The sequence below is a fragment of a genome, unplaced genomic scaffold, assembly GCF_019419815.1.
Source record: "Pyrus x bretschneideri cultivar Hongxiangsu unplaced genomic scaffold, Pyrus_bretschneideri_v1 Contig94, whole genome shotgun sequence".
Classification (NCBI taxonomy): Eukaryota; Viridiplantae; Streptophyta; class Magnoliopsida; order Rosales; family Rosaceae; genus Pyrus; species Pyrus x bretschneideri.
In genome coordinates, this window is record NW_025999836.1 from 334,214 (window position 1) to 361,341 (window position 27,128).

The 27,128-nt window shown below is 39.1% G+C and overlaps 2 protein-coding genes across 3 annotated transcripts; both read left to right on the forward strand.

Annotated features, from left to right (window-relative positions):
- Positions 1-478: 478 nt before the first annotated feature.
- LOC125473727 (L-ascorbate peroxidase 2, cytosolic) lies at positions 479-3,379 on the forward strand. Its single transcript, XM_048576941.1, has 10 exons — positions 479-640; positions 859-990; positions 1,099-1,273; positions 1,411-1,476; positions 2,069-2,117; positions 2,208-2,290; positions 2,385-2,464; positions 2,652-2,754; positions 2,887-2,945; positions 3,063-3,379. The coding sequence occupies exons 2-10, from the start codon at positions 872-874 to the stop codon at positions 3,079-3,081; spliced, it is 753 nt and encodes a 250-aa protein (XP_048432898.1). The 5' UTR covers positions 479-640; positions 859-871; the 3' UTR covers positions 3,082-3,379.
- A 2,002-nt stretch (positions 3,380-5,381) lies between these two features.
- Positions 5,382-8,455, forward strand: LOC125473740. 2 transcript variants are annotated; one of them, XR_007255537.1, is made up of 4 exons: positions 5,402-6,892; positions 7,002-7,058; positions 7,346-7,499; positions 7,846-8,455. XR_007255537.1 is itself a non-coding variant. In XM_048576983.1 (3 exons), the coding sequence occupies exons 1-3, from the start codon at positions 6,764-6,766 to the stop codon at positions 7,466-7,468; spliced, it is 309 nt and encodes a 102-aa protein (XP_048432940.1). In that variant the 5' UTR covers positions 5,382-6,763; the 3' UTR covers positions 7,469-8,455. The 2 variants fall into 2 exon arrangements, 1 of the variants encoding a protein (XP_048432940.1); XM_048576983.1 differs by having other exon boundaries at positions 5,382-6,892; positions 7,346-8,455.
- The last annotated feature ends 18,673 nt before the right edge of the window (positions 8,456-27,128 follow it).

Consider the following 27,128-nt stretch of genomic DNA (forward strand, 5'->3'; position numbering starts at 1 on the left):
AATATTTTGATAAAGATGGTTTTGATTGGAAGAGGATCCTCTTTGGATTCATTTTGTGAAGATTCTAGGAATTCCCACATCTTAATCGTTCATTGTACATTATGCTGTCAATTTTCGTCAGATATTATTTGTGTTTAATTTTAAGTAAAAAAAAAAAGTAAAAAAACCTTTTAATCGCACGATACAAGATAAATAACTAAGATGTGAGAATCTTAAGATCTTCACAAAACGAATCCGGATAGAATCTAATTCCGTTTTGATTGTTATGGTCTCTAGAAGCTACTGCTCAAACGACTCAATCATTTTATGAACAAAAAAAACAAAAATTAATGATCCAATCATCCATGTGCGTCCAAGTAGTCACACTCTACACCACTCTCCATCCGACAAGTGGCCCAACTAATTGCAAATTTCTGTTTCCTTTTCCGCCTCTAGTCCACACCTCAGCCCTCGCTTACTTGGCACGATCTTGGCCGTTGGTTCAGCACCAGAAGACTAAAAGAATCGCTAGAACCTTCGTCCCCGAAAAAACGCTTCTTATATATCCATTTTGATGTGTGTTTGAAACTCACTACAGAGACCTGTGCTGTGCTCAAATCCGTAGCGTGGGCTTCTACTTTCTAGCTAGATTGTTTGGATCGTAAGTTTTATTTCTTATTTTTTTTTATAAATTTCGATTGCCGAAATGATTGTTTTTCAGTATTTGATCGATATGTGGTCATTACTTAATGGATATGTGATTAAACTTTCATCTATATGTTCATGAGTATTTGATTTTGATTGGTTTAACGACTGAGATTTGTAAATGATCGTGCTAAGTAATACACTTACCTTTTTATACTTTGAATGTGTGAAAAGATTGATCGTCAACATGGTGAAACAATACCCGACTGTGAGCGAGGAATACCTGAAGGCAGTTGAAAAATGCAAGAGAAAACTCCGAGGGCTCATCGCTGAGAAGAACTGCGCTCCTATAATTCTCCGATTGGCGTAAGAACTCATAAACCTCTGTGTATATATTTATTGATCTGACTCTTTTTGTTGTTGGCAATGATCGAGTGGGAGCTTAGTGTTGGATGTTTTGAATGATGGGCGCAGATGGCACTCAGCTGGTACGTTTGACATAGAAACGAAGACTGGAGGACCATTTGGGACCATCAGGCACCCGGAGGAGCTCGCTCATGAAGCAAACAACGGTCTTGATATTGCGGTTAGGCTTTTGGAGCCGATCAAGGAGCAGTTTCCGATCCTCTCATATGCAGACTTCTACCAGGTACATATCCATTAAGGGAATTTGTCTTATAAAAGCGATGATCGACACTAAATTAATCATTGAATCCTAATCTTTTATTTGATGTGATTAGTTTTGTTATTTTAATGAAATTTGATGTGTTTTGCTGTGAATTGAAGTTGGCTGGAGTTGTTGCTGTAGAAATAACAGGAGGGCCTGAGATCCCTTTCCACCCTGGTAGACCAGTAAGTAAACCCTTGTTTTTCTCCACAACTTTTATTTTATTTTATTTTTTTTATGACATTTAATGTCCCGTATTGTGAATGGAAACTTGTTTGTGAGTTTATTAATAATATATACACTATGATTTCTTCACCCATTTTTTCTCCCGTTGGTAATAATCAGAAGTTTTGGTAGGATTAAAGGATTTGGTCGACTGAAATTTGGCTCTAATGACATTCACAATGCAATATTTGGTTTACACTCTTAGGCATCGTTTGGTATATTGTATTGGATTGAATTTGATAGCTTGCTAGATTTAATGTATGTAGCAAAAAGTGGATTCCAACTCCCAAACCTTGTTCGAGTTGATGGTAGAAGACAGATTATATATGAAGGCCTTCCACCTTGGTAGGATTGGAAGGTGAGGAAGGGACCTTTGACTTGGATAAGATTTGGGAGTTAGACAACCGTTTCTTGTTCAAGTTTAATCTAGTGACTTATCCAATCCAATCCAAACCACTAAACGAGGCCAGACTTTAGGATAGAGTAGATAATAATCATTGGTCGAACTTGCTTTCCTTCCTAGAATCATCTAACCTTGTGTACTAATTTTAGGATAAACAAGAACCACCACCAGAAGGTCGTTTGCCAAATGCCACCGAAGGTTAGTAGCTGCTAAATCTTGCAATTTCAAGTGTATGATTGTAAGACGGATGTCTTTAATTATTTCTTTCTGTGTTGGTATGTGTTCTAGGTTCGGATCATCTGAGGGCTGTCTTTGGACACATGGGACTTAGCGACAAGGACATTGTTGCATTATCCGGTGGACACACCTTGGTCTGTGCATGACCGTCACATTCTTCCTTCTGTCTAATTACCATAAGAGTATGTAATACTGAAGTATTGTGTATTTGGGATCTTTTTTTTGCAGGGTAGGTGCCACAAGGAGCGTTCTGGATTCGAGGGACCCTGGACAACGAACCCTCTCATTTTTGACAACTCCTATTTCAAGTAAAGATTCATTCCATTTAGTTTTACTTTCGCTGAATTAATAGCACTTTGCAGATTAAATGGAACCTTGCGCTGCAAGTCATCTAATTATCCCTTTTATACTGTGCGTATGTTAATATTGGTACTACTAACTATTTGTGAAGAGTTAAGTATTGTCTGTCTGATTTACCATCATTTTTCCAAACAGGGAACTTCTTAGTGGGGAGAAAGAAGGTCTTCTTCAGCTGCCATCAGATAAAGCTCTTCTCGAGGATCCAGTCTTTCGCCCTCTTGTTGAGACTTATGCTGCGGTTTGTATCTAATTGTGCAATTCTACTTAATCTCAGTAACTTATGGCTTTAAGATGCAGTGTATGCGTATGCTCTGCGGCATTGATGATCGTCTGATCCAACTTTTGATTTCTTTGGTTTTGCTTCGATTAGGACGAAGACGCCTTCTTTGCTGATTATGCCGAAGCACATTTGAAGCTCTCCGAGCTTGGGTGAGTACTGGAAACTTAGAACCCTAGTTTTTGTTGTTTTTCCTTCGATTATTCTCGAGTATTTCAATTTATTTATAAATCTGAAAATTTGACTCGTGCAACAATTTTCTTTTGCAGATTTGCGGATGCTGAGTAAAGGATTGTGATTTGTAGATTGGTGGGGGGCTGGCTTGTGCGATTTCTTCTAGATTTGAATGAACAAATGATTGTAAAAATATGGTATGTTATTTTCTGTCAAAGTTTTTCCGCTTGTGATTGGTAATAATACTATGGCAACATTTGCTGCTTATAATATAATATCACGTGTAGTAGTAATGAACAATGCTAGTAAGACTGTATTATAATTTCACGTTGTGTATCACTTTTTTAATGTAATGTCACATGTGTACCCGAACAATGCTTCTAATGAATGTAATGTCAGAGGTGTGCTGAAACTTGGCTTTCATGACATTCACAATGCAATATTTGGTGCACACCTTTGGCCTTGCTTGGTGGTTAGTATTGTAAGAACAGATTATAAATTCTCATTCAAGGAATATATATTCAACCAATCAACCACAACTCATATCAAACAATCAACAAGCAAACAGAAGAATGAATACCCTTAACACTTCCGTGCCGGATTCGATCCAGATGATGAAGCCATTGCAGCTTCTTGTGCTCAAACCTTCTCTTTTACAAAAGCAATAGCTCTTTCAATCAATAGGTTGTGGAACGAATATGGTTTGAACTTTATATAATGTTCCTCCAACTATTCCCTATCAGAATATACAAACCATAAAGATCTATGAGTCTAATAAGAGTTCCGGTACTAAGTTCTAATCCCAAAAGGATTGAACTACACTCAATTTTGTTATCCCAAAACACTGGGGATAACTAATAGCTTTTAATCAAGACTTTTCCACATCAATTTCAAACACTATAACCGGTTCTAACATATGCTTCATACTCATAATCTTACAAGTATTCAGAGGCGGATGCATTGAGGGGGCAGGGGGTCAGCTGACCCCTTGAACTTTGGTAAATGTCCATAGATAACTTGAGTGCTGATCCCCCGAACTTGTGAATTTCCATTGATAACTTGGGTGGTGCTCCCTTGTAGATTGGAGTTGGCTTCATACATGCCCTCCAACTGTAAGAGTAGCTCTTCTTATTATTTTTTAATAAATATTACTTTGTCAAAACGACATAGTTTTGGACCCTTAGTTTAATATAAAAAATAAAAAAAACACCAAGAGCCAAAAAAATAAACGCATGTAGATGGATATGTTATTATAGGGAGATCGCGGCGTGGAGCTCAAAGAATCACAAACTTCCATCCTTATCATGTGGAGCTCTTTGTTGCTATCGTTGATAAGCAACTTGTGGAATTAAATAGTCGCTTTGATGAGGTAAATATAGAGTTGTTTCTTTGTTTGGCAAGTTTGAGCCCGAATTATTCATTCTTGGCTCTTGATGAACAAAAGCTTATTTGTTTTGCTCAATTTTATCCGAATGAATTTACTATGTCAACTTTTGGCACTTGAAGATCAACTTGGGCATTATGTTCTTGATATGTGTTTGAGTGGTGAATTTTCTCAATTGAAAGGAATTGGTAGACTTGCAAAAAAAATGGTGGAGATGGGGAGGAATAGAGTATATAATCATGTGTATTTGCTAGTTACATTGGCTTTGGTTCTACCAGTTGCTACTACTTCAGTGGAGAGACCTTTTTCCGCTATGAATATTGTGAAGACTTCATTGCGCAACCGAATGAGATATCAATGGTTGATAGCATGATGGTTTATATTGAGAGCAATGTTTTTTCTTCCATTGACAATGAAGCTATAATGCAACGTTTTCAAAATATGAAAACACATCGGGGACTATTGTAACTTGTATTGTTATTTGTTCTATAAGTTATGAATGATGGAACTATGATTTAATTTTTAAGATTATTATATGTCTAACCCTCCCAAAAAAAAAAAATTCATGGATCCACCACTGCAAGTATTGGATTGGATTTGATTTCTTGTTAGCTTTAATTCCATCCTATCAAGTTGGAAGTTATAAGTTTTCTACCTTGTTGAAGGTATAAGACCAATTGGATACGAAGGAAATTTGTCACTTCTAACTTGGTAGGATTGAAAGAGAGAAGTTTCTGTTCTAACCAATTCATTTTCTACCTTTAAATTGGATAAAATTTGGGAGTTGAAATGAATTGCTTGTTCAAGTTGAATTTAGTGAATTATCCGATACAATCATAGACTCAAACAAGACCAAACTTTAAAATAGAGTCAAATAATATTGCAAACTTGCTTATCCTAGATACCAGGGTCCAAGAAAATTGTACCCACCGTTAGATCCTAATCCAATAGTAGATGGTCATTTAGGCCTCGTTTGATAACTCGAACTATACTAACTAGTTTAATCGGATATGATAAATAATCATCGAATTATACTGACTAAATTAATCGGACGTTTGGTGCTGTGTCGGATTAATCTGTACATCAGATAATACGTCAGACTATAATAATTTTCAAAAAAATTTCACCAAATAATTGTTGTTAAAATGAATAAAAAGGAGAAAATTAACCAAAGAAAAACAAAAAAAGAGGAATTAATCATCATAAAAAATTAGAAAAAAAAAAAAAAAAAAGAAGGAAACCCAGCGTGGCTTCCTTTCTTCATCTTCCCCACCAGCTGTGCATCAAGAAATGCGGCAAAGATTGAGTACCTTTTGGATCTCAGCAAATTGGCGACAAAACCGAAAGATTCTGGACTGGGCCGGTACAGTGCAGCCTCCATGTTGTAATTCACAGTCGCACTCGGAGCAAGGCTCGGCCGTTGAACACGCGAAACCAAGCTCATCAATGGCTGATCTGCCACCGGTTCTTGAGCGGCGTCGATGGCCAAGAAGGACAAATTGAAAAGCTTGTCGATTGCGTAAACGATCACCGACCCATCATCTAGAACGGCGTTAGGATTAATACCCAGATCGTTGATCGACAAATAGCCTTGGAAATTTGGGGAGGCAGTGACAGTGAGGGAGTAATTGGGGAGCAAAGTCGGGATCTTTGTATTGGGGCGGAGGTACTTGAAGGTTGTTCACGGAGATTCTTCTCGGGGAGATGTTGTAGAAGATGAGTGGGGGACAGGGCTGGCCCAAGAGCATGAAGGTGGTGTCTGGCGGAGCGAAGATGGTGGCAGTAGGGGATTTGAATTCGATGGAGTCGGACACAAGTTGGAGGGTGAGGGACATGGAGAGGAAGCTGGAGTTCGAAAGCCCACTCTGAGAAGTCGTTAAGGGTGACTTCGTGAAGATGGAAAGGACCCGACTAACCCCAGTTTAGAGTTGAGATGATTTTAAAAAAACTGGTATGAAAATAGCTGGAAGGGCTTTTTAATGTTTAGCAAACAACTCAAAACAGCTTTATTTCAAAATTTCAGATAAAAAAAACCAAAAAGCGGATGCAGCTTCAAGAAGCGGCTTATCATACAAACGGAGCTACTGTACTTTGTTAATGAATTTTTCTAATTTGCCAATACTGCCCCCTCCTTTCTCCTTTCTCCTGATTCCTCAAAACACTCCTCACGCCCTCTTCTCTCTCGCAAAACACTCCGCACGCCCCTCTTCCCTCCTACCGTTTCACCTCTTCCTCCTCATTTTCCTCTCTCTCAGTCGGTCTCAGCGCCACACCACCATTGCCTTCTAGGTACCAGGTACTCGATTTGCTTGAATATATTTGCTGTAATTAATTTAGTCGGATCAAATCGAAGAATGGCGCTGCAACTCTACTGCTGCAACTGCGTCCGAGAAGACGACAACGACGGTGACGATGGAGAAGGGAAAGGGAGTGATGGGAGAAGGTCGGAGATTGGCCGTTGACTTGACTGACAACTCAACTTCCCCTTCTACCCGCAACTTCCCTGACCCTCCTGGCTTCTCTCGTGCCTCCCTCGAACAGGTTTTTTTACCCCCTTTCTCTCTTTTGCTTCTTCGTTCGATTTGGATTGGGAATTTGGGGTTGGGTTTGTTCCCAATTAATTGGACTTGGGGTTTTTGTTTTTCTGTAGGATGATTCGACTGTGAGTCGCCAGAAGAAGGATGCTGAATCTACTTGGAAAGCTCATGTACTGATTCCCCTCTCCCTAAATTAGAATTTATTAAGCAATTGGATTTAGGGTTTTTCAGACTTAGGATTTCAGACATTTTAAATGGTGAAAGATTGCACCTTTACCTCTTAACTCGATAATAATCACTGGATCGCAAATTGGGCATGATTTAAATTGCTGATGGATTAGAATTTTAGATTTTTTTTCTGCTGAATTTTTTTAGCCCTGTTAATACCGATGAGAATGTGGTGATATTCGAATATTTGGGCTTTTATGGATTTCATGGTGTCTTTATGTTTGAGCAGAAAGCATGGGAAGTTGCACAGGCCCCATTCAAGAATTTGATGATGATGGGTTTCATGATGTGGATGGGTAGGAGTACAGTGCATTTGTTTAGCATTGGAATCACATTTTCCGCTCTTTGGTAGCCCATAAGCGCCTTACAGGGTGTAGGGAAGGGTAAGATGACTGTAACACTGTTAGACTGTTAGTCCATCTATAACTCTCTGAATGTGTGGAATAACAATTGAAAGCAATAAATGACTTCGAAATCTTATTCTATAGTTGCTTGTCTGTATCGCCTTATCATCATATGAATGGTTTCCTATAACCAGCAGTCATGGCATTTTGTTGTAGCCACCTTGTCATTGCGGAATAATTCTGTTTTAATGGGAGGGTTTTGATTCTTCATTATTGTTATTCTGCCTTTACCTGCTTATGTTTTGATGAAATAAAGGTTGATCATGGCTTGCTGTCATAGCTCTCTCAGTATGACAACAAGATTACTAATTATTCACCTGTGCAGGAATGTGAGTGACATTACCTTCTCAAACATAAATATGAGCACAAGATACTATGATCAATCCTGGTGGGGAAGAGCGGAGCCAATCTACGTGACCACATGTCCTCGACACTCAAAGTCAAAGGAGGGTTCAATCTCTAACCTACTCTTCCGTTAATATCACCTCAACTTCCGAGAATGGAGTATTTTTATCAGGTTCTAAAGGCGGGCTTCTCAGTGATTTACAATTCATTAACTTGGATCTGACTTACAGAAGATGGACCAACAATGCTGGTGGGTTGGTAAACTACAGACCGGGATGCTAGGGACTTGTTAAACACAGCACGGCCGGGATCATCATGGAACACATCAATGGCTTGGTGATTGACAATGTTAATATGAGATGGTCCGATGATCTGTTAAGGCAATGGAATGATCATTTGGATTTCAGGTCTGCTACTGTAATTGACATATCTCTGCTTAATTTCCACTCCAGCTTGTACAAACAATGAAAGAGGTGGATAGAGAGAGAGATTAGGAAGACGTATTGAATAATGTCATTCTTTAGATTGTATGTCGCTGATGGATTTTGTTCAAAGTTTTTATTAGATTAAGGGCATGAAAGTTTGTTCAATTGGTCACCCACTAAGCAAAACCAATATCTAGAGTTGTTTTGTATGTTATGGTTTAAAAGTTTTTTAACCAGAATACACTACAAATTCCGTTCACTCGCACTCTTAGTTGTGAGAAAAACGGAGGTATTTCAATTGAAGTATTTTGTTGTACTAATTAATATTTAAGATAAAGTTTATAAATATTTATAAAAAAAAATAAAGTATATATTTAGTAATTCACCTTTATTTGTTAAGAAAATTAAATGAATAGCACATCTAGTATTATACCCTTTTTGATCATTTCACGTTGTCATAGCTGTTTTACATAAAAATTTACCAAACATTATTATATTGCTTTTTTTTCCAAAAGCACTTTTACAAAAAAGTTTACCAAACACTCTGCTGCTTTATTTCACAGCCGCTTATTCTCACAGCACAGCAGAAGCAGCTTTTTTGCAAAGCACAACAATACCAAACCAGCCCTAACTATCCCAAGCTTTTGGGGTGTTTTAATAGTTCCATGTCAATTGTATAAAATTTGATGGAACAGTTAACAAAGCAAGTATTTATTTAATGCGAAAGTGTACCAAACAACTACTTCTATATTAATTATGATGAGTCATACGGCATGCCAAACAAGACCTTAACTTTTATTGTTGTACTTTCTCTTTCGCCATTAAATAAGATCAAACCAAACTCAATAATATTGATTGGTCCATTTTACCTTCGTCACCAAAGTTGCATCAAAGCCCTCTAGAAGAAGGCAAGAAACAAGCACACTAACCACCGATCAATGGGACCAAACCATTACCACAAATAGAGTTAGTAGCAGAATGAGTGATTTTAGGGAGCTCAACTGAAGTTTAATATGGGACTTAATTGAGTTGGAAACTATCATAACTAGTTGATAAAAATTCTTGAATTTATGATTGTTTTTCTCCACTCGACACAATAAACGATAACAATAAGACACGCTCATAACGCTATAGGTAAAAGAGATGAGCATCCAACGAAATAAGAAGAGGCCACTTTATAGTATTTGACAAAAATTTATGCTGTCATTCACAAAAATTAGTTGTTGACTAACTTTTTGAATCATGTTTCTAGTAGAAAGTTTAGTGTTGCATACTTTAACTTTGAAATTAATTGGAGTTTTGATTAGATTTTCTTTTCTCGGTTATTTTACGTAGATGCGTATCGTAATCTAATATATGAAGAAAATCTTATGTAAATTGATACTGATAACGAGCTGTCATAATCTCTCCGTTGATGGATTATAACACTCCGTTGATACTGATAACGAGCCGCCATAATCTCTCCGTTGATACTGATAACGAATACTGATAACGAGCCGCCATAATCTCTCCGTTGATACTGATAACGAGCCGCCATAATCTCTCCGTTGAAGAAAATCTTATATTTTTGATACTGATAACGAGCCGCCATAATCTCTCCGTTGATACTGATAACGAGCCGCATCATGATAAATGTTAGTTGATGGATTATAACATTTAATAGATGAAGAAGGTCGATTTATGTACCGTCAGTGAATATATGCACATGCGTAGTTGAATTAAACATGGTAAAATACCAAAAATATATATGATAATATTTGGGAATTTCTTGTATATTCATTCATCTCCAAAGTGGAGTATATGTACGAGTTTCAATCAGTATTACATAAGCACTTCATCAATGTGGGACAACAAACTACTATTTACACTTTAACTAATATATAAATATATAACTCGCAACACTCCCCCTCAAGTTGGAACAAAGATGTCACGCATGCCCAACTTGTCAAGCGAGTTGGAAAACACATTATTAGACATAGCCTTAGTAATCACATCAGCAAGTTGATCTGAGATCCCACAAACGGAAAATTATTAATTCTAGCATCCAATTTTTACTTGATGAAATGTCGATCAATCTCCACATGTTTTGTTATCACAATGGAGTTTCATAGCACCCTTGGGTTTAAATCTAAGGTCTCTCAACAATTTTTTCAACCATAACAACTCACATACACCATGAGACATACCACGAAACTTAGCTTCAACACTTGACCTAGCCACCACCTTTTGTTTCTTGCTTCTCCAAGTAACTAGATTACCACCCACAAAAGTAAAGTATCCAGATATGTATCGTTGGTCAGTGATAGAACCTGCCTGATTTGCATTTGTATACCCTTCTACATTCAAATGACCATTATTGGAGAAAACCAAGCCTTTGTTAGGAGCCATCTTCAAGTACCTCAAAATACAGATTACAGCATCCATATGAGCTTCACTAGGTGAGTGCATAAACTGGCTTACCACACTAATTGCATAAGCAATGTCAGGGTGAGTGTGAGACAAATAAATTATTCTCTCCACAAGCCTTTGATACCGTTCTTTATTAGTAGGAACTTGATTTGGAAATAAGCCTAGACAATAATTCTGCTCAATCGGAGTATCAACAGGTTTGCAATCTAACATACTTCTTTCATATATATCAAGGACATCCTTCCGTAGAGACAGAAAAATACCATGCTTGCATCGTGCAACCACGATTCCAAGAAAATACTTCAATTCACCCAATTCTTTCATCTCAAATTCAATAGCTAGATAGTTTTGAAGGTGTTGTATGATAGGAGCATATTTAGGCAACTTAGTTGGCTTGTTCTTGTGCATTTACGTTGTTATTTCTTAGTTCTTTAAGTCTTTTAAGTTATTTTCGTATGTTTTCAGGTTCTAAGGGCTAAAGGAGCAAAGAAGTGCATTTTGGAGCCTTTTGGAGCACTTTTGGGCTAAGAATGGATAGCTTATGCTTGGAGCCAAAAGGTTGGACGAAATTGAAGGCCTTGTATGCACTTTAGAACATAAAACAAAGGGCCTAGCCCAATCAAACAATCCTTTGAGCCATGCAAAACCTCTAGCCCAAACAAACAATCCATCAAAGCCATGCAAAACCACCATTCACACACACTTCACACAAACAACAATCCCTTGCCGTGCATCCTCTTCATTTCCAGCATTCCACACCATCATTGCAGCCACATTCTTCCATTCCCCTTTCATCATTCAGCAACTTTTCCCATTCATCAACCCATGCATCCCCTCACCAAGAAATCATTCAGCCACATGCACCCATAATCATTCAACCAACTTAGCCGTGACATGCATTCATTTTCAGCAACTTTTCCTAGCTGTTTTTCCATTCATCCCCTTTGCATTTCCAGCTTCCCACTTCATCATTGCACCACATTTTCCCTCTTTAATCCATATGCATTCTTCATCATTCACCTTAGCTTTAATTCACATGCAAAGACATTCATTTCCAGCACCATTCAACCCCTAGCCGTGCATCACACATCCATTCCAGCTTTTCTCCTTCATTGCAGCCACACTTCCACATGCATTCACTCTTTAATCATTCTTTTCCTAGCTGTTTTTCCATCATTATTTCAGCCACATGCACTCTCAATCATAAGAGCCACATGCACTCTTAAACAATCAGCCACATATTCTCTCATTCCCCCTATAAAAACCCATGCATTCATACACATTGGAGGAGAACAAGAACACATCCTGATTGCCGTGCATCCCCTTCAATTCCAGCATTCTTCCCTTCCATTTCCACCACTCCCCATCCCTCCAAAACACTACCCAACCATTCCCCACTCCATTCCACATACAAACACCAACCCAAAACCTATCCTTAGACCTTGTGCCGCAACAAAGAGGAGGAGAAGGGCCTAAACGTTCATACAATTCAAGTTTGAGTTGTTGGAATTTTTAGGTGTTTCTTTTCCTTGATTTCAATGGTTAAATTTACTTATCTTTGTTTTGTACGTATGAGGAACTAAACCCCCCATTAGCTAGGGGGTGATTCGAAACCATGTTTATGCTTGCAATATGAATTGATTACCTTTGGTTGGAATTTCATGAGTTGTGGATTCAATTTGTTTAACTGTTTGATTGATAACTTATTTATGTACGTTTATTGAGAGTGCACGCTTAATTTTCATGCATGAATATGACGCTAGAATATAAGTGAGTTTCACCTAATAGTTATGAACTTATATTCACAAAGTAGTGGAGGTTGCTTATAAACAATCGCGTTAAATGAATTCTTGGCACTAGTTTCATGCTCATCATAGTAACGAATGCCTTGTCAACACTTATGATTTTCAAAGAACTTAATGATTCTTGCTTGTATCTCTATTATGCAATTCATATAGGGAACTTGTGGGGAATGCTTTGGGTTGTCGTATGCAATCATCCAATTCATTAACTTAAGGAAAACTTGACGGTTAATTTAAGCGGACCTAATTAACCCGGGGTGTTGAGTTTCATAATTCATCGAAAGACCAACCGAAAATCATCTTGTATGCAAGTGTAACATGTGTGGAGAAGAACCTTCTAGCTAGCATTCATCCATATTTTCATCACATTCATATTTACATTTTGCCCTTAATTACAATATGTGCATTTTAGTTTAATTTCGTCAAAACCTCAACCCCCCATATTTTGTTTAGTCTTAATCTATCTTATTTTGTGTTTTTAAGTATTTGGAGTCTTGTGGACTTATTTTGAGTTTTCGTTAAGTGAATTAAGTGTTTAAAGATTAGTTTTATTTATTTGAGTCAAGTGTTTAGCACCCCTAGTTAATCCCCGGTTAGAACGATCCCTACTTACATCATTACTACAATTGTCACAAATAGGGTTTAATTTATGTGTCACATTCGTATCGCATCAAATTTTGGCGCCGTTGCCGGGGATTAGCAAAGTTGCTAATCCCTTGTCTTGAGTCTTATTTAAATTGTTTGGTTTCTGTTTTGTTTTAAATTTTGCACCGTGTGTATGTGTTTTGTTTTTGTGCCGTGTGTGGCAACTTATTTTCTTACTTGTGCCGAGTCTATTAAGTGGGTTACTTATCTTGTTTGCTCTTGTGTGTAGGTACTAGTTTATGACCCGTAGCTCACAACCTGTTCGTGAGCATATCTCCGACTTTGACGGCGATTTCGAGAGGACTTTGAGAAGGAAAAAGAAATTGCAAGAGTCTAATCCTCCTAGTCCCGAACCTGAAGTAGAAAAGCAAGAAGTTGAGGTTGAAGAGGAGGCCACGGCAAAGTTTGAAGAGGAAGTACCAACCATGGCAGCGGACAATCGAACCATCAAGGAGCTTTCTGCCTCGGGTTTGGCCAATGCCGCACCATTATGCATTCAATACCCCGCGGCTGCCCAAGGCAAGACTGATGAATTCGAGTTGAAGTCAAGCTTGTTGCACCACATTCTGATATACCATGGGCTTTCCATGGAAGATCCCAACAAGCATCTCAAGGAGTTCGAGGTTGTTTGTTCGAGCATGACACCCATAAATGTCGACGGGAACATTCTGATGATGAAGGCTTTTCCATTCTCACTTTTGGAAAAGGCGAAGGATTGGCTTTACGAGTTAGCACCCGGAACGGTTACATCTTGGGATAGTATGAAAAGAGCTTTCTTGGAGAAGTTTTTCCCAACTTCAAGAGTCATTCTCTTGAGGAAACGGATTAGTGGCATCCAACAAAATCAAGGTGAATCGTTTCCTTCTTATTATGAACGTTTTAAATCACTTGTTGCTTCTTGTCCACAGCATCAAATGAAGGAGGAGCTGCTCATTCAATACTTCTATGAAGGACTCCTTCCCATGGAACGCCAAATGCTTGATGCCTCGGCGGGAGGTGCGTTGGTGGATAAAACTCCGGGGGCTGCAAAAGTTCTAATTGCCAACCGAGCATATAATGCACAACAATACGAAGGTGTTGGACAAAGAGACCCCCCACGGCCACAAGTGAATGAGGTAAGTTCTATGCCCGAAATTCAATCCCAATTAGCTAACCTTACTTCTATTGTTTCTCAGTTGGCCGAGGGAATGAAGATTCAAGGACCAATGGTATGCGGGGTGTGTTCTATCCAAGGACATGCTTCTAAGACGTGCCCACAACTCATCGAGAATGGAGGATGGGAAAGCGCCAATGCCATAGGTTATCAAGGCCAAAATCAGCAAAGAAATGATCCATACTCAAATACATACAATCCGGGTAGGAGAGACCACCCAAATTTCAGATGGAGAGATGCACAACAACCTGCCCAACAAAGTGGATTCCGACAACCCCCAGGTTTCTATCAAAAGCCGTTGGCACCACCACAAGCCCAAGCACAACCTGCCCAAAGCAATGCAGGTAATTCAAGTAATAATGATAAGATTTTTCAATTACTTACTACTTTGACGCAGGAAGTCCAAACTCAAAACAAAGAAAGGCAAATCCAAGACAAGAGGGTGGACAACTTGGAGAAGCAAGTGGGACAAATTGCCGAGTTCATGGGGCAATTTCGTGAGCAAGGAAGGTTGCCTAGCTTAACGGTGGTCAATCCAAAGGGTGGTTTCAAATCTGCAAAAGCTATCACCCTAAGAAGTGGAAAAGAAGTGGGAAGCAAAGCACATGAATCTGCCCAAAACAAGGAAGATGAGAAGATACCAATTGAAGAAGATGAGCAATCCTACCCCACGACAAGTGTAGCACCACCCAAGCCGCAACCATCTAAGCCTTCCCATCCGTCCATCTCAGGTAATGTTGTCCCAAATGTTGTGATTTCGAACACTAATCTGCCCAATGTTCCTTTCCCTCACAGATTTGCACAATCGAAGAAGGAAGAAAGCGAAAAGGACATTTTGGATACCTTTCGAAAAGTCCAAGTAAACATTCCTTTACTTGATGCCATTAAGCAAGTGCCCAGGTATGCAAAGTTTTTAAAAGAGTTATGCACAACTAGGAAAAGAATTTCAAACAAGGAAGTTGTGAAAGTAAGTGAAAATGTATCTGCGGTTTTGCAACGAAAGTTACCTCCAAAGTGCAAGGATCCAGGGAGCTTTACTATTCCATGCATAATTGGAAACACTAGATTTGAACAATGCATGTTAGATTTAAGTGCTTCTATTAATGTCATGCCATATTCCATTTATGCATCTATGAACCTTGGTGAGTTAAAACAAGATGGCGTTATAATTCAATTGGCCGATCGTTCTAACGCTTATCCCAAGGGAGTCCTTGAGGATGTTTTAGTGCAGGTTAATCATCTTATTTTTCCTGCAGATTTTTATGTCTTAGAAATGGAGGATTCGAGCCATGCTCCATCATTGCCAATCTTGCTAGGCCGTCCATTCATGAAAACAGCGAGAACAAAGATAGACGTGTTTACGGGAACATTAACCATGGAGTTTGATGGGGACATTATTAATTTTAATCTTTCTGAAACCATTAAATATCCAATTGAGGACCATTCTTGTTTTGCTATTGACATTGTGGATTCGTTGGCACAGGTGCATTTGGATCAAATGAACGAAGATGCACTCGATGTAGCCTTAGTGCACAGCATAGGAGCAAGAAATAAAGGTGGGGGAATTCTTGCAACCCACGGCATGCAATCTGACCATATCGCCGTGCCCGCTTGTGGTGAAGTGATTGAAATGGTTGCTGCCCTCGAGTCATTGCCCTCACACTCTGGTAAGTCTCCACTCTCAATTTTGGATTCGGTTTTGACTAACAAGTTACTTCCATCAATTGTGCAGCCACCTACACTTGAGTTAAAACTTTTACCTAGTCACTTGAAGTATGTTTTCTTGGGAGAAGATCAAACACTACCCGTCATCATATCAAGCTCACTCACGGCCCAAGAAGAAGACAAGTTGATAAGGGTGTTAAAGGAGCACAAATCTGCCATTGGATGGACCTTGGCGGATATCAAAGGCATTAGTCCCACCACGTGCATGCATCGCATCCTTTTGGAGGAGGGAGCCAAGCCATCTCGTGAAGCTCAACGTCGCCTTAATCCACCCATGTTGGAAATAGTGAAAAAGGAGGTTATAAAATTGCTTGATTGTGGTGTTATATATCCTATTTCTGATAGTCGTTGGGTGTCACCTGTGCAGGTTGTTCCAAAGAAGTCTGGAGTCACGGTGGTGAAGAATGAAGAACAAGAGCTTATACCCACTCGTGTTGTGACCGGTTGGCGTGTTTGTATTGATTACAGGAAGCTAAATTCCGCAACAAGGAAAGATCACTTCCCTTTGCCATTCATTGATCAAATGCTTGAAAGGTTAGCCGGTCATTCTTTTTATTGCTTTCTTGATGGTTATTCGGGATATAATCAAATTGTCATAGCGCCCGATGATTAAGAAAAGACCACCTTTACTTGTCCATTTGGTACTTTTGCATATCGTCGTATGCCATTTGGTTTATGCAATGCACCAGCCACTTTTCAACGATGCATGGTAAGTATATTCTCAGATTATGTTGAAAAGATAATTGAAGTATTTATGGATGATTTTAGTGTCTTTGGGGACTCATTTGATGATTGCTTGCATAATCTTACTTTAATCTTGAAAAGATGCGTGGAAACTAACCTTGTTTTAAATTGGGAAAAATGTCATTTTATGGTTAAACAAGGCATAGTTTTGGGTCATATCATCTCTGAAAAAGGAATTGAAGTTGATAAGTCTAAAATAGATCTTGTACGTTACTTACCCTCTCCTACTTCGGTTAGAGAGGTTCGTTCTTTTCTTGGCCATGCAGGATTCTATAGGCGATTTATCAAGGATTTCTCCAAGATTGCACAACCCCTATGCCGTCTCCTACAAAAAGAAGTGGCGTTTGAGTTCAACGAGGAGTGTGAGAAGGCATTCAAGCTTCTCAAAGACAAGCTTACCACGACACCTATCATCCTTCCACCTGATTGGACGTTGCCTTTTGAGCTCATGTATGATGCATCCGATTATGCAATAGGGGCTGTCTTGGGTCAAAGGAAGAATAAGCAATCCCACGCCATCTACTATGCTTCTAGGACCTTGAATGATGCTCAACTAAACTATTCTACCACGGAAAAAGAACTTCTTGCCGTTGTGTTTGCTTTAGATAAGTTTCGTTCATATTTACTTGGCACTAAAGTGATTGTATTTTCTGACCATGCAGCTCTTAGGTACTTATTCACTAAAAAGGAGGCTAAACCACGGCTAATTAGATGGATGCTTCTTCTCCAAGAGTTTGATATTGAAATTCGAGACAAGAAAGGGAGTGAGAACGTAGTGGCTGACCATTTAAGTCGAATGGTGCGTGAAGAAGAGGACCTTCCCATTTTAGAAACGTTTCCGGATGAACAACTTCTGTCCGTTGAGGTAAGTACCCCTTGGTATGCTGATTTGGTTAATTTTTTGGTGTCTAAGCAAGTTCCTAACACCTTAAGCAAGGCTCAACGTGATAAATTAAAAAAGGATGCACGTTTTTATGTTTGGGATGACCCTTATTTGTGGAAAATATGCCCGGATCAGATTGTGCGTCGTTGTGTTCATGAATCTGAATTTAATTCTATTTTGAGTTTTTGCCATACATATGCATGTGGTGGACACTTTGGCACACAACGCACAGCGTTTAAGGTTCTTGAAAGTGGTTTTTATTGGCCTACATTGTTTAGAGATGCTAGGGCTTTTTGCTTAACATGTGATAGATGTCAAAAGACCGGAAGTATAGGCCAAAGAGACCAAATGCCGCAAACCCCAATCCTTGTTGTTGAAATCTTTGATGTTTGGGGTATTGATTTTATGGGTCCGTTCCCTATGTCTTTTGGTTTTACGTACATTTTACTTGCCGTTGATTATGTGTCAAAGTGGGTGGAAGCTAAAGCCACCCGAACTAACGATTCTAGAGTTGTTGCAGATTTTGTAAAATCTAACATTTTCTCTAGATTTGGGATGCCTCGAGTGCTCATAAGCGATGGTGGGACTCATTTTTGCAACCACACCATTGCGGCGTTGCTCAAGAAGAACAACGTGATGCATAAGGTTTCCACACCTTATCATCCCCAAACCAGTGGCCAAGCCGAAGTTTCAAATCGAGAAATCAAGCAAATCCTGGAAAAGACCGTTGGGCCGAATAGAAAAGATTGGAGCTTGCGTTTGGAGGATGCACTGTGGGCCTATCGAACGGCTTACAAAACGCCCATTGGTATGTCCCCATTTCGGCTAGTCTATGGCAAGCCGTGCCATCTACCCGTAGAGCTTGAGCACAAGGCACATTGGGCGGTCAAGACCTTCAATATGGATGTGGACGCAGCTGGAAACCATAGGAAGCTACAATTGAGCGAGCTTGAAGAGATTAGGCATGAAGCGTATGAGAATGCCCGGATTTACAAGGAGAAGACCAAGGCCGTCCATGACAAGATGATTAGAGGCAAAACCTTCTCAATCGGGCAGAAAGTGTTGTTATTCAATTCTCGTCTTCGATTATTCCCCGGTAAGTTACGTTCTAAGTGGGTTGGTCCATTTGTTATCACTAATGTTTTTGTGCATGGTGCACTTGATGCGGGAATTATACGCACACAAATTAAACCCTCTTTTTGTCAATTGTAGTAAGTATGTAAGTAGGGATCGTTATAGGCCGGGGATTAGGAGGGATTGCAAAATCACTTGGATTTGACTCAAAAACGTAAAAACAAGTTTAAAACACTATACTAAACTCGAAGAATGCAAAACTAAACTTTAAAACACTAAAACAAACCAAAAGACTCAAACATCACCAAAAACACTCAAAACTGCCTTAAAAACACTTTCTGGGCAGTTTTGAGCACCTTGGTGAATTTGGACGAAATTAAGTTGTAACTTGACTCAAGACTCTTAAAAACACAAACTAAATTGATTTCTAACTAATTTGACAATAAAGTAAAGGGGGATTTAGGGTTTGACGAAATTAAACTAAATGAACAAATTGCAATTAAAACAGAATGTAAATATGAAATTGATGAAATGGAATGAATGGATGCTAGCCAAGGGGTTCATCTCCACACATGTTACACTTGCATAATAAAAAGATTTCCAATTGTATTTCAATAAACCATGAATTCTCAACACCCCAAGTTAACCGTGATGCACTAATTAACCTTCAAATCTTCCTAACGTTATTGAATTGGATGATTGCATACGACAACCCAAAACATTCCCCACAAGTCCCCTACATGATTGCATAATAGAGATACAAGCAAGAATCATTACGCTCTATGAAAATTATAAGTGTTGACGAGGCATTCGTTACTATGATTGCATGAAACTTATGCCAAGAATTCGTTTAACGCGATTGTTTATAAGCAACCTCCACTACTTGTGAATATAAGTTCATAACTATTAGGTGAAACTCACTTATATTCTAGCGTCATATTCATGCATGAAAATTAAGCGTGCACTCTCAATAAACATACATAAATAAGTTATCAATCAAACAGTTAAACAAATTGAATCCACAACTTATGAAACGCAATTAGAAGTAATCAAATCAAAATGCAAGCATAAACATATATTTCGAATCACCCCCTAGCCAAGGGGGGTTTAGTTCCTCATACGTACAAAACAAAGAGAATTGAAATTAAACATTAAAATCAAAGGAAAAGAAACACCTAAACATTCCAACAACTCAAACTTGAATTGTATGAACGTTTAGGCCCGCTTCTCTTCCTCTTTGTTGTAGCACAAGGTCTAAGGATAGTTTGATGGTGTGAATGGTTTGGGGAGTGGTGAAAATGGAAGGGTGTGGTCACGGCCTTAAGGGATGGATTTTGTGTGTGAATGGAGATGGTGTTTGGATTAGTAGGGAAATTGATAGAATGGTGCCTTAAGGCACGGCACCAAGGGATGGTTTTCTGAAATGGAAGAGTGAATGAGAATGAATGAATTGTGGCTGCAATGGATGCTTATTTATAGGTGAAAAGGAGGGAATATGACAGCTAGGAACTTGGTGGAAATCTGGAATGGTGATGGGAGATGCATGTGGCTGATTTATGCATGTGATTAAAGGGTGGGAGTGCATGTGCTTTGACAGAAATGAAAGGGAATGCACGGCATGGTTGGAGTGTGCAAGGGAATGTGCTGAAAATGCATGTGAAAGGAATGCTGGAAAGGTAGGGAACTCACGGCAATGATGATTTCTGGTGGTGAATGGGTGTATGTTTGAATGGTGCATGTGGGTGAATGGTTTAATTAATGGGAGTGCATGTTTGAATGATTAAAGGGACATGTGGGGTGGCTTGTGCAGCTAGTTTATGATGAAGTGGGAAGTGCATGTGCTGAAATGATAAAGGGGGAAATGCATGTGGCTGCAATGGTAAAGGATGGGAGTGCATGTGCTGAAATGGTAAAGGATGGGAGTGCATGAAAGCCACAGCAATGATGGTGTTTTTCTGCAATGGTTGCAATGATGAAATGGATGGGAGTGCATGTGGATTAAAGGGGGAAGGTATGGTTATGGTTATGATAAGTGATAAGTGAATGGTTATGATAAGTGATAAGTGAATGGTTTGATAAGTGATAAGTGAATGGTTTGGTCTTCAATTTCGTCCATCTACTTGGCTTTAAGCATATGCAATCCATTCCAATCTCTAATTTGCTCCAAAAGGCATCCTTTTGCATACTTTGCCCTTAGAACCTGAAAACACACAAAAGAAGCATAAAGGACTAAAATAACTAAAGAAACATAACGTAAATGCACGAGAACTAGCCATTTAAGTAGCATGAATATGCTCCTATCAAATTCCCCCACACTTAGCTTTTGCTAGTCCTCGAGCAAAACAAAACAAAAGAAACCAAAAACAAAACGACACTGAACAAGTAAAACACAACCTAAACCTTCCAACACTCGTCTCAGGGATTTCCAATGCACATGACAAGTTAAAAATCATTATTCCCACAGTTAGTCATCCCTACTCTTGAGCATATACTTAATCATAGTTACCATTCACTAGCTCACATTTAATCGTTTAAAACAACATTATGGACGTAGTAACATGCCTTAGAGAATCCACTCAATTCCTTACTGGAGACACTCTTATTTTCACACAGATTTTCTAACTACACACCCTACACTAGGTATATGTGAGGAGATTGATGTAAATATGAATTCTAACACTCACATATGTTATATCAAAGAAAGCATTTTCTGGATTTATGACAATGACATGAATATGATCTCATGAATGGAATGCTACTACTTAGAATGAGAACCAGTGATTCCATATGCTCATACCAAATTCAAACTCCACAAATTGAACACATAACATCAAGATAGAAGTTGAGGGTTGTAACGGGGCTAAGGGTAATGGTTTAACAAAGAAAGGTAAAGTAAAACAAAGGTTCTTAAAGTAATAGGAAGCGAAGTAATGAAATTGACACTTAAACTCACTTTTAATGGCAGAAATCAACTTTTAAACACAAGGGAAGATTCATGCAACAACTAGGGTCAAATTCACTCTTTTGGACCCTTCCTTCAATAACCAATACTTGTGAGATCATTCTCACTTATTTTTCAACTCTTTTTCTTTCTTTTCAACACTTTTCTATTTTCTTTTTATTTTTCCACGAATTTTTTTTTCTTTTTTTTTTTTTTTCTTTATTTCATTCTTTGGCCGTGCCCTATTATCTTCCCCCACACTTATTTTCTGCAATATATTGATCAAAATGAGTTCATTCTAAGTCATGCTTCACTATCCTTTAAGAACAAGGGTATGGAATGTCCTACACTAGGCTAAGTGAGGATAATGTGTGTAAACAAAGAATAAAGGCTAAACAAGGCTTAACGGGGTTAAAACTTACAACATATACGAAATATGGGAAGTAAGGCTATTTGGCTATGGTGGCAATTACACAACTTCATCTTGATATATGTTATGCAATTCAATGTCATGCTTTGAATGAAACGGATATAAGTTCTAGCATTTAGTTCTATCATGATACAATTGCATTCTAAGTAGCAACCAAGCAAGGAATAATGAGATCATGCAACAACTTTAGAAAACAAAGAATCACAGATTATAACTCTCCAAAGAAGGTAATGGCTCGAGTCTCACAGGGTTGTAGCGTTTGTTTGAGTTCCTTCCTTCAAACATGTTACAAAAACGAATTTTTCTTTTATGATTGCATGTGAAGTCATACATTATAACCATAACCAAGCATATACCAAGAGTAAATCAAACTTTTCTCTATGTTCATAACTCTTTTTAACAGTCATGCAATTACAAACCAAATCCTTATCATTGTGTTGGAAGGTACCCTAAGACACAAACACACAAAAACGACTCAAAACACTCTTTTTAGGCTTTTCAAAACATGTTTTTATGTGATTTTCGGAGTTATAAAAACAAAACATACTAAAACACTCTAAAACATCTTAAAAACACCTTAAAACAACAAAGAACAACATTTGAAGTTATGGGTGATAAAATCCCACGAATTTGCATCAAATATACTTAGTTACCCCCCCCCCCCCCCACACTTAAATCAAACATTGTCCTCAATGTTTCAAGCATAGACTCACACAAATAACAAACAAACAAACAAAACAACATCTAACAACCTAACATGGCATAAACAAAATCAACAACAAAGAGAAGAGTTTAGGGACGCAAATCTGGAATTGGAGTGCTTTCTCAGTCTTCTTTTGTTGAATGCATGGGTTGATCTTGGTGATTCCACAGGCTTACTCTTGAACTGGGCTGGAGGATTCTTTTGGTCTCCTCCACTCGTTGATTTTCCTTTGTGCTACTCTTGAACTGGGCAGCCGGATTCTTTTGGTCTCCCCCGAAGGTCTGAGCTTACTCCTTTTATCTGTTTCTTTGTTCAATCTCTCCAATTCGTATTGAAGAGGGTTAGAGGATAGCTCAGCATATGCAGTTGTAGCTTGTCTCCACATGCTTCAATGTATCATTTTCACTTGCCTTACTTGCTCCCCTTTGCAGAAGTGGTCCCTTCTCTGGAAGTGTATCAACTGCTGAAGATGACTACTCGAGAGAAACGCTAGGTAAGCAATCAGGGAAGGGATTCCAAGCAGTCGGAAGACTGACTCCAAGTGCCGGCTGATTGCTCCTTTCACTTTGCTATGCGAGTAATAACAAAGACAAAGGAAAAGACAGGGAAAGAGCATGATATGAGATACCTTTGCTTTTGACCTTGATGATATGAGATACCTTTGCTTTTGAAGAAGCGGTGAATGAATCAGTGCATGCTTCCATCTACCGTTTCCTCCTGGGTCATCTGTACTCCAGGCATCTGGTATCATCTTTGGGGAAGAAGAAAAAATTGAGTATTTCGAAAGGCTTTGCTGGGAGTGCGCCCTCAGAGGTGAGAAAGAGTTGGGCATTTTCTTTAGGTCTGCCTTGCCATAAAAGATTAAGGTTGACATATATAGGGATTTCCCAATAACAAGTGGTGGTACTGTTCTTTTACCCTTGTCGACAAACTTTTTGATCCCGCAAATCCGGCCTTTTGAAATAGTGACGACTCTTCGATCTTTGAATACGCCTCTTCGATTTCTGAACGACGCCTCTTCGATTTCTGAACGAGCGCCTCTTTTGACAAAGCTGCACGGGTTTTCTGAAAAGCAGAGAAAGCGTCGCCGAACTTTGCGCTTGTCGGCTAAAGATGTGTAGTTGCGATGATGGCCTCCACGTGTTTTCAACTTTGTCAGAGATCTTTTGACAAAGTTGAACGCGTTTTCTGAAAAGCCAAGAGAGCGTCGCCGAACTTTACGCAGGAAATTCCGGCTTTTTGAATCGGTGGACGCGTCGCCTTGGCTTTTTTATAGAGCTATCGATCACCCCCAACATGCACACTTTGAAGACTGCCCATTTGTGAAAATCGTCTCCGGCCCTTTGAAATTTTTCTCCATCCAACCCTTCTCTTTGAACACCTTTGAAAAATGGCTAACTCATCGAACCTTTGCTTAGATTTGAGTCTCAGCAGCGATCCGGTTGCGCCCCGTCAAGGTAATGTATGGCGCCCTTCTTTTTTATCTTCTAACGGTCCTCTTATAGGTGAAGACTCCATGATGACGGATGCAACAACAGCTACGATAGTAGCTAGGAACCTCCTCACTCCTAAGGATAGTAGGCTGCTTTCAGGACGGTCCGATGAGTTGGCCGTTCAAGAGTCCCTCGCTCTCAGTGTTCAGTGTGCGGGCTCTGTGTCCAACATGGGCCAACGCCTGCTTGCTCGGTCCCGCCAAGTGGAATCGTTGATGGCAGAGGTGGAAAATCTTAAGCAGGAGATCAAACAGCTTAAGTACGAGAATAGAAGTTTGCACGTGCTTGCAAATAACTATTCGTCGGGCATGAAGAGGAAGCTTGATGAGCTGCAAGAATCTCAAGGTCGAATGCAAAGTGACCGTCAAAGGCTTGCGTCTTTCTTCCAGAGGCACCTTTTTCCTGCGTCATCTAGCGTTCCACCAAGTATTGGGACCTGGAATGATCTATCTTTGGTGCCTTCCGCTCCTATGCCTCTCGCTCCGATGCCTCCTGCTCCGATGCCTCTTGCTCCGATGCCTCTTGCTCCGATGCCTTCCGCTCCGATGCCTTCCGCTTCTAGAGTTTTGCCTCGTGGTGGGTCTTCACGCAAACAACCCTTGTGAAGACTCCATCTTTCTCTTTGTTGTTGATAAATAATTTTTTTTTTTTTTTTTTTTTTTTTTATCAACATGCTTTGTTTTATTCAGTGCATTGGGTTGCCTCCCAAGTAGCGCTTTCTTTTACGTCTTGCAGCCGGACGAAGAACCCAATCACTCCAGGATATGTTCACGAATCGGATGAGAACTCCGAGTCATAAACTAGTACCTAGAACAAGAAACAAAACAAGATTAAGAATCTGGAATAAAATAAAAACAAACGAAAATAAAATAAAAATAATCCCCGGCAACGGCGCCAAAATTTGATGCGGGAATTATACGCACACAAATTAAACCCTCTTTTTGTCAATTGTAGTAAGTATGTAAGTAGAGATCGTTCTAGGCCGGGGATTAGGAGGGATTGCAAAATCACTTGGATTTGACTCAAAAACGTAAAAACAAGTTTAAAACACTATACTAAACTCGAAGAATGCAATACTAAACTTTAAAACACTAAAACAAACCAAAAGACTCAAACATCACCCAAAACACTCAAAACTGCCTTAAAAACACTTTCTGGGCAGTTTTGAGCACCTTGGTGAATTTGGACGAAATTAAGTTGTAACTTGACTCAAGACTCTTAAAAACACAAACTAAATTGATTTCTAATTAATTTGACAACAAAGTAAAGGGGGATTTAGGGTTTGACAAAATTAAACTAAATGAACAAATTGCAATTAAACAGAATGTAAATATGAAATTGATGAAATGGAATGAATGGATGCTAGCCAAGGGGTTCATCTCCACACATGTTACACTTGCATAATAAAAAGATTTCCAATTGTATTTCAATAAACCATGAATTCTCAACACCCCAAGTTAACCGTGATGCACTAATTAACCTTCAAATCTTCCTAACGTTATTGAATTGGATGATTGCATACGACAACCCAAAACATTCCCCACAAGTCCCCTACATGATTGCATAATAGAGATACAAGCAAGAATTATTACGCTCTATGAAAATTATAAGTGTTGACGAGGTATTCGTTACTATGATTGCATGAAACTTATGCCAAGAATTCGTTTAACGCGATTGTTTATAAGCAACCTCCACTACTTGTGAATATAAGTTCATAACTATTAGGTGAAACTCACTTATATTCTAGCGTCATATTCATGCATGAAAATTAAGCGTGCACTCTCAATAAACATACATAAATAAGTTATCAATCAAACAGTTAAACAAATTGAATCCACAACTTATGAAACGCAATTAGAAGTAATCAAATCAAAATGCAAGCATAAACATATATTTCGAATCACCCCCTAGCCAAGGGGGGTTTAGTTCCTCATACGTACAAAACAAAGAGAATTGAAATTAAACATTAAAATCAAAGGAAAAGAAACACCTAAACATTCCAACAACTCAAACTTGAATTGTATGAACGTTTAGGCCCGCTTCTCTTCCTCTTTGTTGTAGCACAAGGTCTAAGGATAGTTTGATGGTGTGAATGGTTTGGGGAGTGGTGAAAATGGAAGGGTGTGGTCACGGCCTTAAGGGATGGATTTTGTGTGTGAATGGAGATGGTGTTTGGATTAGTAGGGAAATTGATGGAATGGTGCCTTAAGGCACGGCACCAAGGGATGGTTTTCTGAAATGGAAGAGTGAATGAGAATGAATGAATTGTGGCTGCAATGGATGCTTATTTATAGGTGAAAAAGGAGGGAATATGACAGCTAGGAACTTGGTGGAAATCTGGAATGGTGATGGGAGATGCATGTGGCTGATTTATGCATGTGATTAAAGGGTGGGAGTGCATGTGCTTTGACAGAAATGAAAGGGAATGCACGTCATGGTTGGAGTGTGCAAGGGAATGTGCTGAAAATGCATGTGAAAGGAATGCTGGAAAGGTAGGGAACTCACGGCAATGATGATTTCTGGTGGTGAATGGGTGTATGTTTGAATGGTGCATGTGGGTGAATGGTTTAATTAATGGGAGTGCATGTTTGAATGATTAAAGGGACATGTGGGGTGGCTTGTGCAGCTAGGTTATGATGCAGTGGGAAGTGCATATGCTGAAATGATAAAGGGGGAAATGCATGTGGCTGCAATGGTAAAGGATGGGAGTGCATGTGCTGAAATGGTAAAGGATGGGAGTGCATGAAAGCCACGGCAATGATGGTGTTTTTCTGCAATGGTTGCAATGATGAAATGGATGGGAGTGCATGTGGATTAAAGGGGGAAGGTATAGTTA